The following is a 15786-nucleotide window of genomic DNA, read 5'->3' on the forward strand; positions in this document are numbered from 1 at the left end:
CCACTCACGCACAAAAATTTTATGAATAATCAACGGTTTTGCCAACTATCGATTCAATAATGATGGATTTTGAAGGGAGCTGTGTAAAATATTCTTTTTTCTTTTTCTCTCGCAACGTAGATATCTCGAAAACGCGTTAATTTAAAAATTTGATAAACAAAAATAGGTAGGATAGTACAGGTACTATCGGCTTCTCAGAAATTTTAGGGACAAAACACTAGCGCCAAAAAATAAACGACGAAAAAGTCTTCAACCTCAAATTCGAAATTCAAATAGCATGCGCCGTTTTTTTTTTGTTTATAAACGATGAAGGAGATTTTTTCGTTATTCGTTAGTGTCAGCTGCTGATAGTTTTTCATCGCCATTTTGATTTTGATTGTGCAGCCAAACGCGTTTCTTTATATTGTGGTTTATAAACTAACTTTTACTTTTAAAGTAATCCGAAATTTGTTACCAAGATGTCTTCATTCTTCCTAAAAGGTAAACCAAGAACAACGACCAAACTTAAGGTTAGTATTGCTCGATTCTGAAAACATCCAACTCTTATTTGAACTTCACTTTATTTTCAGTTCGACAAACCCAAATCGGTCAAGAAAGAATCCTCCGGGAAACTGCCCGTCGGGAGCCGGAAGAATCAGAAGAGGACATTGGCAGCGATGAGGAAGAGGAGCAAACGATTGCGGCCGCTGGAAAACATGTCAAATGATGAGGAAGATTCGGAATAGGCCGGTATTGGTCAGCTTTGAGGGCAGACTATCTGGAGAGTATCGGGAAATCTGTGTCTCATTTCAAAATGAACCAAGCTTTATTTTATGAACACTATTTCTTTGCACTGATTCTTATGCCCAATGCTTTAAAACCTGATTTTATTCGAAATTTTGATTCACATTCGTTTTCTGTAATTCGAAAATATTGACTCAGTATTGGTCCAGAATAAGAATTATCATTTTGAATCATTTAGTAATAACTTACCGAAACTAGCATTGATTTGAAACTTTGATTCTGATTTATTTTGAATCGTATCAGTGAAGTTTTTTTTTTGAGTTTGTGTGAGATTATGAGTAAGAAAATGGTTTACCAAATAAATTTCCAAATAGAATTTTTGATATTATTATAATTTGCAGCTAAATTTGAATTTCCAACCTGCTATCTTCTCCATACTTCCGAATCGAATTTCAGGTGTGTACTATCTGTAAAGGAGGGCTGCGATTGCCTCGCCTCTTCTACATAGTCAGTCAGTGAGAAGCAAAAGTCTAACCGACAGTTTTGAGCTTTATTTACACATTGCCCTTCGCTTCATCTTTAAAGCTATATATTTCAGGAGGTCTTAAGATTTCTAACTTAGAATTAATCTCGCCGAAATGCCATTTTAAGACTATAATCAACAGTTATCATGGCGATAAAAATCTGAAACAAAGAGTAATGGATTGGAAGGACGCAGTCGCTAGCCGTAGCTTAGGATACAATTCACAAAAAGAATGAAGATACTGCGTAAGCGATTTATTGAAACATATAGAAATCGGAAAATGAAATGAATTTATATTAAAAGATTCAATAAAAACTTTTTTTTCGATTTATGTTATTACTGCTGTATTACATGATTTCAAGTTGTTAAATTGTGTGTTAAATACCTGAACCTACCGGTGAATCACGGCGGTTTAGACGAATTAGACAAAGCTTACTAAACTGACCTTATGAAATAAATTAAAAAAAAAAAAAAGGACAACTGTTTCTTATCTATGTATTTATTTTAACCAATCTATCCGTACAAAACTGTGACTAGGAAAACTAGCACGATACTTCGAGAGCATCTTGTTTTAAAATCACCACAATGAAAAAGCAGAGACACATAGGTACATCTGTCAATACCACCACTCTCTATCGGCGCATAATACTTTCGATGCTAAAATTACTGGATTTAAGTTGTCCACCGCGGGGAACCGCCACCAGAGGTGGTTTCGTTTGGGAAGCAGCAGCAGCAGCAGCGAAGAACGATTGTATCGTCGGAATGGCTACTTCCGGTAGTTCTTTGTTTCCTCGATGATGGTTGTCCTCCTCGAATCGCGGAGGTGAAGAAGATGACTGTGATGCCGAGGCGGACAAAGACTGGCGCCATCTGTCCAGCAGCAGCATCTCATCCTCCAACAAATGGCCACTGCCAGAGGCTGCAACGGTGCTGCTGCTCGTTGAACTCGTTAAACATTTCACCTTCAGCCCATCCAGGAATGTATCCAGTGAAGCGGGAAAATTCGATTGAAAATTATCTAGATAATTATCGGTGGTGGCCGGGATGCCACCGGCAGGGCGCTGGAAATGGCCGATTCCTGCCGGCAGAAACAGATCCTCGACCGCAACAACCGGAGCAGAGTTCGTTAGTTGCCGGCCGATATCACAGGCTTCATCAAAATCTCGTTTTATGTTTTCATTTGTCGAAATTGGACCACCTGAAGCTGATTGTTGCTCGTCGTGAAGCTCTTGGTTCCGTTGATGATGATTGGGATTGGGATGCTGCCGCTGTTGGAAAAGTGCCGTCGGCGAATAGCAGCTCTGTGAGCTAGTATTAGAAGGACACGGTGATGGAACAGCAGTGGCGTCTAACGGTGCGGTCCCTATCAAGGAAAAACCATCGCTGATCGATGTTGATGAGGAACCGGAAGTCGTCGCCGAGGCGGCCATCGTCATCGGTGGTGGTAGAACGGGGGCAAATGTTAGAGAAGAAGAATGGTGGTGGCCATCAAGGCCCGATGCCCCCAGGTAGCCATTCGGAAACCGCATCGCTGCTGACTCGAAATTTCGTTGTTGGTGGCCGCCTATCAGTTGATGAAAATCATCGGTCCCAGTTGTGATTCTTCCCGGTGATACCAATTCCGACGGTGGTGGGGAAGTCGTCGTTGTTGTTTTAATGAATTCCACGGCTGCTGCGGCCATCGCTGCTGCCGATGTTGGCGAAATGGAGGATGCTACTGAGCAGCCAGCGCCGGAGAATGCCGCCATCGCAAAGGGGGAGGCCTAGAATTAGGAGAACAAAAAAATAAGTTGAAACGTTCCACTGACTATGGCTTGCCTCGTGTCTATCATTTGAGATGCCCTATTGTGATAAGCAAACAAATTTGCTCCCCGGAAGTCTTGGTCTTGTTATGGAAGTAACCACCAGCGGAGGAACTCATTAGATTATCTAGTTTAAAATCAGTTCTCAATCTAGTCCTACCTGTAAAATTTCATAAGTAGACTCATTTTCCATTATGATCTACGTATACCTACCTACATGGGTTTATTTAAAACATTAAGTTAAGCCTCTGAGGCCAGGTAACAAATAAAAACCAAAGAATTTTTTTAAACGAAAGTGGGAAGATTCCTTGAGAAACTATTCGACATTTATTCCTTTTATAATTTTTTTTCTGAGATTCTTTTTTTAAATAAATTACCAAAAATACAATTACCAAAAAAAAAATCACTAAAAAAATATAAACGTTCTTTTCGGAGCTTAGAATAAGAAATATTGGGGTTCTAGTTTTTACATTTGCCTAATCAAACTCAGCTCAACAAAATCTTGATTGCAAAAGATCGTCAGATTTTTTGTTTTGCAAAAATGTGTAGTGTGATTTGCCAATGGCTGCACAGCTAAGCATATGAGTTTTGTTTTTATGCTGCATTTTAGTCATTTCAACCAGATTCACTAATTTTTTTTCGTCGATTTCACTCATACTCATTGGTCAACAAGATCCAAAAGTTCAAAGGTTCCAAAAAAGTGACACAAAAGTTATAAAATTGCACAGGCAAATTTTATATCGTGCCAAATATTGTCCGATTTTTTCCAATGGTTGTACATTTTAAAAATCTTATTAAGGCTCAGCCACTATGTTCTCAAAGATGCTGACATTTATTACGGAAGCTTATTATGAGAACTTCTAGTTCAAATGCAATCCAATTTGGGACCCAGTGGAGACGGCCCCTTTTGAGGGGGATCTTAGCTTAGCTTGGTTGACTACTCATATCCACCTTAAATCATTGAACTCGAAATGCTTCATTTACAGGTTTTTTTTAAACGATTTTAGAGGAACTTCGTATTTTTTACATTTGTTTTCAAACTATACATTTCGAATTCCATGATCGCTGGCGTGGCTAAGCAGAACAAGTTCCACATCGCCAATGGTTGCTACTCCGTGATTAATCGAGGCCATCAATTTTGGACAAAGTCCAAAAGAATGGTGCTTGGGATTAGCAGTCATTCTCATTGTACAAAACTGATGCTCTCCCTTTTTATATGATTAATAACAGCGCCGGCCACGTCCTAGTAGTCAATGGGGAAAAAGGAAGGATTGTTAATAAGATACTCTTTAAGTTCAACCAGCAACCTCTAGGTACTGCACTCCAAAAAAAAATTGGAATAGTCAGAACCAGATTTAAGCTAGTATCACAAACTATGGAAACCGTCTATACGTCTGCGAATCCATGTTCAAGTATCCAAGGAAGGGGTTGTGTTAGTTGGTGAAAGGTGAAGATCAGGATCCATTTTGGCAAATGGTGCGATCATGAGTTTCCTACACCTCCTATGCTCCTAGACATTTCCTAAGGAAACTCCTATTTCTCTGAGGCATTTTATAAACGTCCGAATAAAATGGATCGAGTAAAATATTGAAGGCAAATCAATACCATCCAAATTTCTTCCTTGATAAACTAGCTGTTTTTCCTAAACATGATCCCTGTTGAACCAAAGAGTTTACGAATGGGCTTTAATGGTTGAAGACGGAAAGTAACTTAAAATGACACAATTTTTTTCCATATTGTTTTTCTATGAATATTGCATTTCTGAAAACTCTTTGATTCTATGCTATTCTGTGCCTCACATTTTAGAAGTCTTTCTCATCAATAGTAAATCAATAATAAATAATAAAAATATGATGAAGAAAACCAAAGTATCCTTGTAATAAATATATTTTTGAAAGGTTATCTTATCAATTGATATGTTTTTCATTTAGTAATTTTTCTGCAACGGAAATTTTCGAAAACATCTCTAATTCTCTCACACCACAAATCAGTGAAAACTTTAAATTTCTTTGTAGAATATTTAATTTTTTTTTCAGTAATTAAAAAAAAAATTAAATTTACATTCAGTTAAATAGGTTTTTAATCAATAATAAATGCCATTAAAAGTTTAAAATTTCTATGCCCCTTGGTTATAGCGCCTTTTCTCGCTCTTGAAACGAAATTTGAAAAAATAGGAAATAATGATTAGTGCGATCACTAAACCTTTCGAAATAAACTGTTTCGAAAAGTTTAATGGAGAAAAGCAGAAGTTTTTCATACTTTTACTTTACCTTTCAATAGTCTGCAAGGATCAACATTTCTTTTTTTATATTATATTATTCGGATGCATATGCAATTTTGTTCAAAACTGATGACTGGAAAAAAGTTTCATAACATCAGCAACTATTGGGTTTACCAATTAAAAATCACAACTTCAAATTCAAAGCAAAGTATAGAGGTAAAGAAAAATAAAACAGCGCAATATATCGTTATCTATATGGTATCTTCGTCGTCCTTCCTTTTATTAAGGTAGATATTGATTCAAATAACATTTTAACTCACATTTTTGCAAACTTAAACAAATGCTTACTAGCATAATTTTCCTGATATTTTTAGTATGTGGAAAAAAAATTAAAACAAAATACTTAGCTTTGGGTGCGCAAAGGCAACCGAACAGCAAACTGCATCCCATCAAGGCAAGCCGTTTAGCAAGCATGATAAAACAGCACCACAAAACCAAGACGACGACAGCACAAAATGGTTTGAAATTAACGATCCGATAGAAATTTTTTTTTCAGACTTCGCAAAAACTGATTCATATTGCTCCTTGCTTGAATTTTATAACAAGACTTTCCTGAACACTCCGCGAATAGTTCATTAACAATTTACAATCGATAAACAAGGTCAAGAAAAAGTCTCAATCGCTTTCGAATTTTTCATTTTGTTAGAAATCACTTTAAACGATTCTTCAATGCGGCCGCATCAGTAAACTTTTTAAACTCTTCTTCCCTTCGGAACAATATTTCGCCAATTACAAAAGAAACACAGGGGTAAAAACAGGACAACATCGGAAAACACGAACGAGAACCACATTTCTGTAAACCCATCACGAGCACACAATTATAGCATTTCCAGTGAATTTGAAAACTAAAACACATGTCCTGCTAGGTAGTATTTCAAAGCGAACACGAAAAACTTTCTGATATATATGTATTTTCACTCCTACAATAAACGAAATTTCAAAATTTTCATTTTTCGGACACTCAAAAGCGAAAATTAGCACAGGCGAAAAAAAACAAGACCGCACTCGACCAAGGCTTGCTTAATTCCTCTGGAGACGGCCCCTTTTGAGGGGGATCTTACATATAAACTAGGGATACCATACGTACTATTTTAAGCGTACATGAACTCTTTTTCGATTGAGGAATGAGCGTACTCTTCTTTTTGTGAATTTTGCCGAATGTACTCTTTTTTTTTTTTGTTGAAAAACTTATTAGCAGAGAAACTCACTATTGGTATTTTCGATTCATGATCATATCCCTAGCTATTATGCATTCATTTTGCATTACAATTTCTTTAAAAAAGAGTTCTTTGGTTAGCGATTTAGTGAAATCCGACAACTTTCTGAAATATCGAGTTTCAAGAAAGGCGTTGAACTAATCTGTAGGTAAGAGCAATCAGCGCTTTTAAATATCCTACTAGTACCCAAACAGTAGCAAACTAACAAAAATTTGCTTGAAATACTCACACACAAATAAAAAACGTACCAATCGAAAAAATATGATGTTATTTGCCCAATATTGAGTTTTATTTTATATGTTCTTCCAACATACAATTTTATGTCACTGAAATTTTATGGAATGATATAAAAGGTATTTATTACTTAATTTGTTTAAAGTGCCTATTTACAGGTAAAAATATAAAATGATGTGATCTATTTCCCCCCCTTTACTTCTATGAAGAAGATGTGATTTTATAAAATAACTGCTTCAGCTCACTTGGAAGTCGATCGATTTTTACATGATATAAAATTAAAGCTTAAAAATGGACTCAACCACGTTCTAAGTTTCAGATCGTTTGACTGATTCATGCTCAAAGTATACAGTTTTGTATAAGAATTTATTTTTTCAAAAAGTTAATTGATTTAAATATATTTTTCATGAAAGCATTTCAATTTTCCGGCGGAAAAACTATTTTGATCAAATTAAGTTTCCCGATTTGATGATTATGTATTTATTTTTCAGGATAATAAGAGCCAACTTAGGCTTCACTCAGATGTCTCTAAGTCTAACTCGACGGCAAATTTAAATTTCTGAAAAAATTTCAAATAAGTTAAGTAATATTTCGGATCTACCAACCTTCGATTTACAATATTTAGACAAAATCATTATCAATATCTAGGGTTTCGATATCGAAATAAAATACAATTCTTTAAGATTTGTCGATTAGAAATTTGAGAAACCGGAGATTTTCAGAACAATATCTAAATTCTTTGCATAAAATGTTGAGTTAAGGGTTGGGATAAAGAATTTCAAAATAAATGTGATAAAAAAGTAGTCCCTCAAAGACAAAGCAGTTTAAGTGACTTTGACACTTTCCAGACATTGCAAGTTGCCCGGTTTTTATACATATCTACATATGTTTTTCCACAAGCTTAATAATCTGAAAACTGCAATTTAAAGATTTGAATAAACATATTTATGGAAATATGAAGTGTATTTGATTGAAAGTTGAATTATTAAAAATCAACATTGAGTGCAAAAAATATGAAAATTCTGAGTGGAAAACAGTTAATAATCGAAATCATTAAAATTACTATAGTTAAAGTATTTAAAGTCTAATTATTCGGCACAAAAACATGTCACATCAAAAGACAATCCGAGGTTTTTTTAATTGCATGTAATCAATGAAGGTGTTCAATTTTGTATGGCAATTTGTATGAAAAAAAAATTTTTATATTGTGCTTGAAATGAAGTTTGTCTTTAATAAATGATTATGCTCAATTGTATAGCCAAACTTATATGTATATATACCATCAGCCAAGATTATTCATAGAATTCATATTCTATGATTGACTTCAATGCACCACAGTTAGTCAAAGAGGTGCGTCCGATAGTTCTGAAATCCGAGAACACCGACGCGATTATTGTTAAATTCCATCACCTGGAAGGAAAATTGCGGTTCGTGAAAGGAGTAAAAAATCTTGGCAAATCGTTAACACCTGATCGTCTAGATATCCAGTCGAAAAACAAGGCGATAATAATCCAGGATCATTTAACCAAGGAAAGACTGAAAATACATAACCGGACAAAGGATCTCGTTAAGCTGGGATTGCAGAAACCTTGGATTTATCGAGGCTCAACGTGAATTTTCCATCCGGAGACCAAACAGCGACACCGAATCAAAGACGAGCCTGATATTGAAGACATCGAATTTCTGCTGGTGACCCGGAATAACCCAGAAAAGGAGAATTTGGACAGCGGTGATAAGGTAGCGTAGTAAGTTTTATTCAGTTTTAACTCTTTTTAGTTTGACTAGGTATTAGGCCATGATTAACTCTGATCCGTTTTTAAATTCATTCCACGATTTTGATTCTATTTTATCGAATAATAATAAGTATTTCAGTAGTGTTGACGATTATATTAATGATTTAAAAACAGATAGCTTCTTATCAATTATTCAAATCAATGCTCGAAGCATATCTAACATTGATCGTTTCGATACCGTAATCCGGGGAAAGATTGATCACTTTTTTCACTATATTTCGATTATTTTTTCTGTTAAGGGAAATGTGGCATATTTTATATTTTTAAAACCAGTACTGGACTCCTATGAACGTAAAACATGGATACTGAAATTTATTAGACTACTTCAAATTTGATTTAAAAATCGTTTTCGTCTCTGTTCAGAATTTGATGCTTTGGGGTGACATTGATCAGTCTCTATTCTGACGGTTTTAACGAGTTTTCTTGAACATAAAGGATGCAAAACACCTTAATTATATTTAAAAATGCTTGTTTATCAATTTAACCTTGATTTTTAACGTATTATTTTAAAAATATTTATAATCGAAAAAATAACTATGATGCTGCCTACATTAAGGGGCTTAAATTATTATAATTGCTAAATAGTTTGAGCTTCAAAATACAAATGAAATTTTACCTTCATACATTCCCCTAGGCCTTCCCACTATTCCCATTTTCATTTTTTCTTCAGAGTAAACGATTTGATAGGGTTCCTATTCAGTTGTCCAATACGGGCTTACTCTTGGAAAATGTCCTTATTTTTAAGTTTTTAGAAATTTATCATTAAACTATCATAAAAATAGCACTCTAACTGTTCATATATAAAGAAGATAAGTTGTTCTTTCACATTAAACAACCCGTTTGCTTCTAAATGCTTTTTGGTATCATCAGAAGAGCTCTTTGTTTGCGAGCCTTGTAAAAATAGATATTTTAAGATTTTGAAATAAATTTTTTTACTAACAGAAAAAAATTTCAAATACATATCAAATTTTTCCTATTTGATACTCAATTCATAGGCTTTCAAACGTAAAAAACAGATTTCAAAAATTCAAACTTACGACTGAGTTATTGATGATAATGTGGAAAAGTTTATTGTTGGTCAAATTTACCCCGGTGATCAATGTTACCCCGTTTTACGGTACTCTTAAATTGACTATTGATAAATTAGGCGATAAACCTGACATCATTATCATAGGTGAAACATGGATAAAAAAATACCCTCACGCAGCTTTATCAAATCGATGGCTATAATAGTATTTTTTCGTGTAGAAGTAGAGGTGTTGGTGAAGGTTTGGCGATCTATGTTTCTAAGAATATCAACTTTGAAGTTATTGAGTCTGATGAGTATATTTGCGACATTTCAAGTTTTCATTTCATTAAAATTAAAATCAGTTTAAACAAATTCCTACCATTATTAATATCTTGCTACTACAGACCACCTAACGATTATACCTTCAATAGATTTTTGCAACATTTAGAAAATAATTTAAATTCCGCAAACAACTATCCACATCTTGTTCTGGGAGACATAAATATTGACACTCTCCATTCGTCTGATAAACTGAATGATTATTGCAATACATTAATATGCTATGGCTTTGTTGTATCATTTTCATAACTCGCTCTTCAAGCAAGACACTTCTTGATCATGTTTGTTATAACCTTCTTGATAAATTACCTATCTTTAACGACACCATATTTAATTCCGTAAGTGATCATAATTTTATTTACACTCACTTTCCATTAACGCTAGACAGACAACACAAAGAAAAGTTCAAATATAAAACCGATTTTCAAAGAATGAATCAACTTCTCACAATGCGTTTTTCACCAGCTTATATGAGTCATTTTGAGGATCCAAACCAATTCTATGATTACTTTTCCACAACAGTCTTAAAAACTTTACACGAATGCACCAAAAAATTAAAAATAAAATCTTCCTCAGAAAAACTCACTCCATGGATGTCGGATCAACTATTAAAACTTAGAAATTGGAACAAAAATGTGAGGGATAAGAGAAAGAAGTGTTTAAAAAAAGGGAAGTCAGTTGATCATCTAAATGTGAAGATAAATGACTTGGACAACAGGATTAAAATTTATTCGCAAAATTTGAAACATAAGTATTACACAAACAAATTTGCAAATTCTAAAAACTCAAAAGAAACATGGAAAAACATAAATGAAGTGCTGGGTCGTGTTGCAAAATCATCGTTAGTAAATGAAATTCATGATTTAGATTCTAACACCATAATTTCAAATAAACAGTTGATTTCTAATGAATTCAATAAGTATTTTTCAACGATTGAGCAAATTATGGCTTCTAAACATACATCAAACAGCACTGTCTCAATAAATAAATACAACACTTTAAATTTCAATAACAGTACAATATTTTTAGAACCTACAGATGAGATGGAAATAACTAGTTTGATCAAATCATTTTCAAATAATACGAGCGCTGGACATGATAATATAAGTGTTTATCTGTTAAAAGCCATAGTTGATGTTATCAGTCCAGTTTTAAGTAATATTTTTAACCTTTGTATCCAAAATGGAATTACCCCACTAATTTAAAAATTGCTAAAGTAACCCCAGTTTACAAATCAGGCAATCCATCACTATGCAATAATTATAGACCAATCTCAGTTCTCCCTACGATCAACAAAGTTTTTGAAAAAATACTTTCTAAACGATTGATTTCCTTTTTAAACAACAATTCTTTCTTTTATTCAATGCAATACGGTTTCAGAGAGAAATCTTCTACGACCAACGCTGTGATTGAACTCACTAACAGTATTCAATTAAGCCTCGACAAAAAAGAAAATGTTCTTGGGTTATTCCTAGACTTATCCAAAGCGTTTGATACTGTGAACCGAGATATTCTTTCGGAAAAACTTTTCTCTGCTGGAGTTCGTGGTACAGCCCTAGATTTATTTCAAAATTATTTGACAAATCGATTGCAATACGTCAGCTTGAATAGCCACCGTAGCTCGACACTATCTATAAATATTGGTGTTCCACAAGGATCTGTTTTAGGACCACTATTTTTTATTATCTACCTCAACGATATGGCTCTTTTACCTTTAAAAGGAGAATTACCATAGTGATAGTCATACTACTAACGATTATAATGTATGCAGCGACCTGACTCTGCTAAGTGATTACTTCCGTATTAATAAACTGACACTTAATCTTGATAAATCCAACATATTAAATTTCAAATCTAGTTATCGTTATTTGTCGAATTCCTTACTAATTACTAAATCCCCATTTCCAAGTGTTAAAGTTGTCAAAGAATGTAAATACCTTGGTATTATTCTCGATGAACATTTAAGTTGGAACCAACATATTAGTCACTTATTAACAAAATTAAATAAAATTACGGGCTTTGTATGTAAAATTAGAAGAAAAGTACCAACTGATGTATTAATAACAATTTATCATTCACTTTTTCATTCGTAACTGACATACTTGGTGTCAACCTGGGGTAACGCATGCAATAGTCAGATCAACAAAGTTCAAATCACACAGAACAGAATCCTACGCCTTATATTCAATCTTCCTGTCCGCAGTCACACTGCTGATCTTTACAATAGTAACAATAATATAATTCCAGTTAGAGGTTTATACTTAATTCAAATTTGTAGCTTCATTTTTCAAAGTCTTACTCGAAGTACTCACTGCAATATAACTTTCAATCGCACCAACCATCAATACCTCACACGCAATAGAAACTTACTTGATCGGCCTATTATCGTATCAACAATTGGTGAACGCTCTCTTTCATTTCGTGGTGTTAATTTTTTTAATTATTTTGAGGAAAGATGTGGACCTTTCAATAATAATGTTCAGTTGAAAAAGCAATTAAAAATATTCCTATTACAAACTCATTTAGTATCAACACTACTGAAATCTTATGATATTTTGACATTATAGTTTTGCTTACTCTTAAATTCAATATTCAAGAAAAACGTTTATTAAATATTAAATATTATTTTAAATTTTGTTTTGTTTGTGTAAATATTTTATTTTATTTATAATTATTAAATTCTGGAATCATAAATAAAAACATTTTAGTTTAAGATAGATTTTTTAGGGTTTAGCTAGCATAGGATACTCCTAAAACGGTATAACCAGTGAAGTATAAAATGATAAATGTAAATGTTTGTACATAAAAGTGAATAAAGAAACTTAACTAAAAAAAAAAGATCCTTAAAAACAAAACGAAATATAGTAAGGTTGCCAGATTGCCCGGTTTTATCCGGGTTTGCCCGGATATTTTGAACAAAATTTGGGAACAGTCCGGCCCGGCCCGGTTGCCCGGATTTCATAAAAAATGCCCGGATTTTGCCCGGATTTATTCACTTTATTTGGAAAACCATACAAAAACACAACAAATGCCTCAAAAACGGATTTTTTTTAAAAATAATCATGAATGGATTTTTGGAGCCTAAAATGCAATTCAAAATTCATCGATGAATTTTAATAAAAAAAATATTTTTTTACTAAATTTTTTTCTTGATTTTTGTTGAGCGATTTCAAAGTTTTGCGAAAATTTGCCCGTATATTGCCCGGATCTTTGATCGTCACGATCGAAATCAAATGCCCAGATTTGCCAGGTTTTTATTAAAAATTTGCCCTGTTTGTCCGGCCCGGATTCGTGCTGAAAAAATTCTGGCAACCTTTAAATATAGGATACTAGCTGATCCCATACGAACTCCGTTTCGCTTTCAACTTGGAATATGTCATGAACAGTTTGTATGAAAGTCAATTGCAAGCATTTTCCAGATGCACTTCTGAAGCCATTATTAAGTAATAATTGCTTTGTCTGTCGTCTGCTACTAAATTTGAAATCAGGAATCAATTGACCGTGCCAAAAAACTCCGTGTCTAAATTTCGACTCAATCGTTGCACAACAACGCAATTATTACCAAAAAGCTAAACCCCTTTCGGTGGCCTCTTATGCAATCTTTGATATCTGAAATTGATAGCCTTCCCTCAAAACTCTCGTATGCAAATTTTCAAAGCAATCCATTGTATAATAATGTCAATATTGCTAAAAACAGTGAAAAATTAATTTATATGGACGACCACTTCCGTCGACCCCTGGTAAAATATTTGACATCTGAAATCGATTGCTCGTCCCGGAAAACTACCGTGTGCAAATTTTCATCCCAATCCGATGTATAATAACGACGATATTGCAAAAATATTGAATGGTTAATATGGACGACCCCCGTTGCCGGACCCTTACACTGAATTTAATACCTGGAATCCATTGCTCGTCTCTCAAAACTCTCGTGTACCAATTTTCGTCTGAATCCGATGTATAATAACGACAATATTGCAGGAACAGTGAATAGTTAATATGGACGATCCCTTTGGCCGACCCCTGATTTTAGTTTGGATAAGTGAAATCAGTTGTTTATCCCTAATAACTTTTATGTGCAAATTCTCATCCCAATCCGTTGTATAAAAACGTCAATATCACTAAGATACTGAAAATTTAATATGGACGACCCCTTTTGCCGGCCCCTTACACTGAATTTGATACCTCAAATCAATTGCACGTCACTCAAAACTATCGTGTACCAATTTTCATCTGAATACGATGTATAATAACGTCAATATCGCAAAAACAGCGAACAGTTAATATGGACGACCCCTTTGGCCGACCCCTTTGGCCGACCCCTTACACATAATTTGACACTTAAAATCGATTGCTCGTCTTTCAAAACACTCATGTGCAAATTTTCAACACAATCCGACGAAAAGTAACGTCAATATCGCGAAAACAATATTTGTCTTGTATGGACGAACCCTTCAAAAGGGGTCATCCGAAAATCTAAAAACATTTTTCATCCTTCCTGGTCCTAATGAGCATCCATGCCAAATTTCAGACCTCTAGCTCTTAAGACGGCTTAGTCTATAGAGGACAAACAAACAAACAAACAAACAAACAAACAAACATACAGAAATTGCTTTTTATATATATAGATAAACAAGGTTAACTTTTTAGAACTAAAACTCATAATTTGATACAACACTCAGTATCAGAGGTCAAAAGCAGATATTTGATTCAATAACATCTTCGAACACAAGAAACAAGGAAAATACAAATTTTAGCCTCGAGAAAATGAATGAAAAATGATTAAGATTTGTGAAGGAATTATTTTTTGAATTTCATTTCTAATTTTGCATTCAAAATCACAATGTAAGAACAATAGATTCCATAAACTCTTTGATTTTAAGTTGCTGTGAGTAAAATTCGATTAATATATTTTATGTTCTATTTATTTGTTCAGTGCTTAAGCATTCATTTCTTGATAAATTGTGATAAAAAAGCTGATCGTAAAAATTAGAGTAGATTGTCTAATGCAGAATATCAAATGCATTATAGATAACAAAAAACAGAATGAAATTTGGAAATTTGTTCAAAAATATGAAAAAATATATATTTGCAGCATAAAAAAAATCGCGGAATTTCATACCATGACAAGTATTGCTTGGAAATACTGCAAATACTAATGAGCCATGTCTGCAAATTTGGTATACTACGAAAAACACTTCTAACGTGATTTTGGCGAAAAAAGAAAGACAATTGATTAAAACGACGACACATTTCAACAAAACATTCTTTGGCCACTTATCTTAGGGTTAATAGAAATTGAACGTATCAGTGTCTAGGATCCTCTGTAAATGAAGAAAATAATGTTAAACGGAAGAAAATTCATTTTTAAGTTTATCCCGGAAGCTATTCTCTTTCAACTTTCGCTGGAAACTGTTCCGATTCACCCCATTTTACGGTACTATAATCTCGTTTCATGAACATAGATAATTATTTACCTTCTTTCTGATGTAAATAGTACATTATTTTTGCAAAATTCAAAAGCTCAAAGAAGTTAGCCGGGTCAGTTAGTTTTTTCAACAAACCTGGCAAAATCTGGGCATTTGATTTCAAAAATTTTCAAACCAAACCCCCGGCAATAATCAGGAAAATTAGGTCGAAACTTAAAAACTATTTAACCAAAATCAAGAAGAAAACCATTAGAATCGTTTTTTATCACACGTATCAACAGATTTTAAATCTTAGTTAAGGCTTGCAGAAAACCGTTCGTGATAATTTTGATAAAACTGACTCAAGAGGATATTTCGTTTTCGGACGCAAAAATCAAAAAAATAGTGACTCAATTTGAGTTTTTTGTTTGGTTTTGCAAATAAAGTGAACAAAATA

At 33.8% G+C, this 15786-nt stretch overlaps 1 protein-coding gene across 1 annotated transcript in view; it reads right to left on the reverse strand.

Annotated features, from left to right (window-relative positions):
- Window positions 1-1878: 1878 nt before the first annotated feature.
- LOC129757870 (forkhead box protein C2-like) overlaps window positions 1879-15786 on the reverse strand; it is a 51749-nt gene continuing 37841 nt past the window's right edge. The window contains exon 3 of the mRNA XM_055755223.1: window positions 1879-3009. Within this exon, the coding sequence (XP_055611198.1) occupies window positions 1879-3009 (1131 nt within the window). The remainder of the gene's footprint in view (window positions 3010-15786) is intronic.

The sequence above is a fragment of the Uranotaenia lowii genome, chromosome 3, assembly GCF_029784155.1.
Source record: "Uranotaenia lowii strain MFRU-FL chromosome 3, ASM2978415v1, whole genome shotgun sequence".
In the NCBI taxonomy this organism is placed as follows: domain Eukaryota; kingdom Metazoa; phylum Arthropoda; class Insecta; order Diptera; family Culicidae; genus Uranotaenia; species Uranotaenia lowii.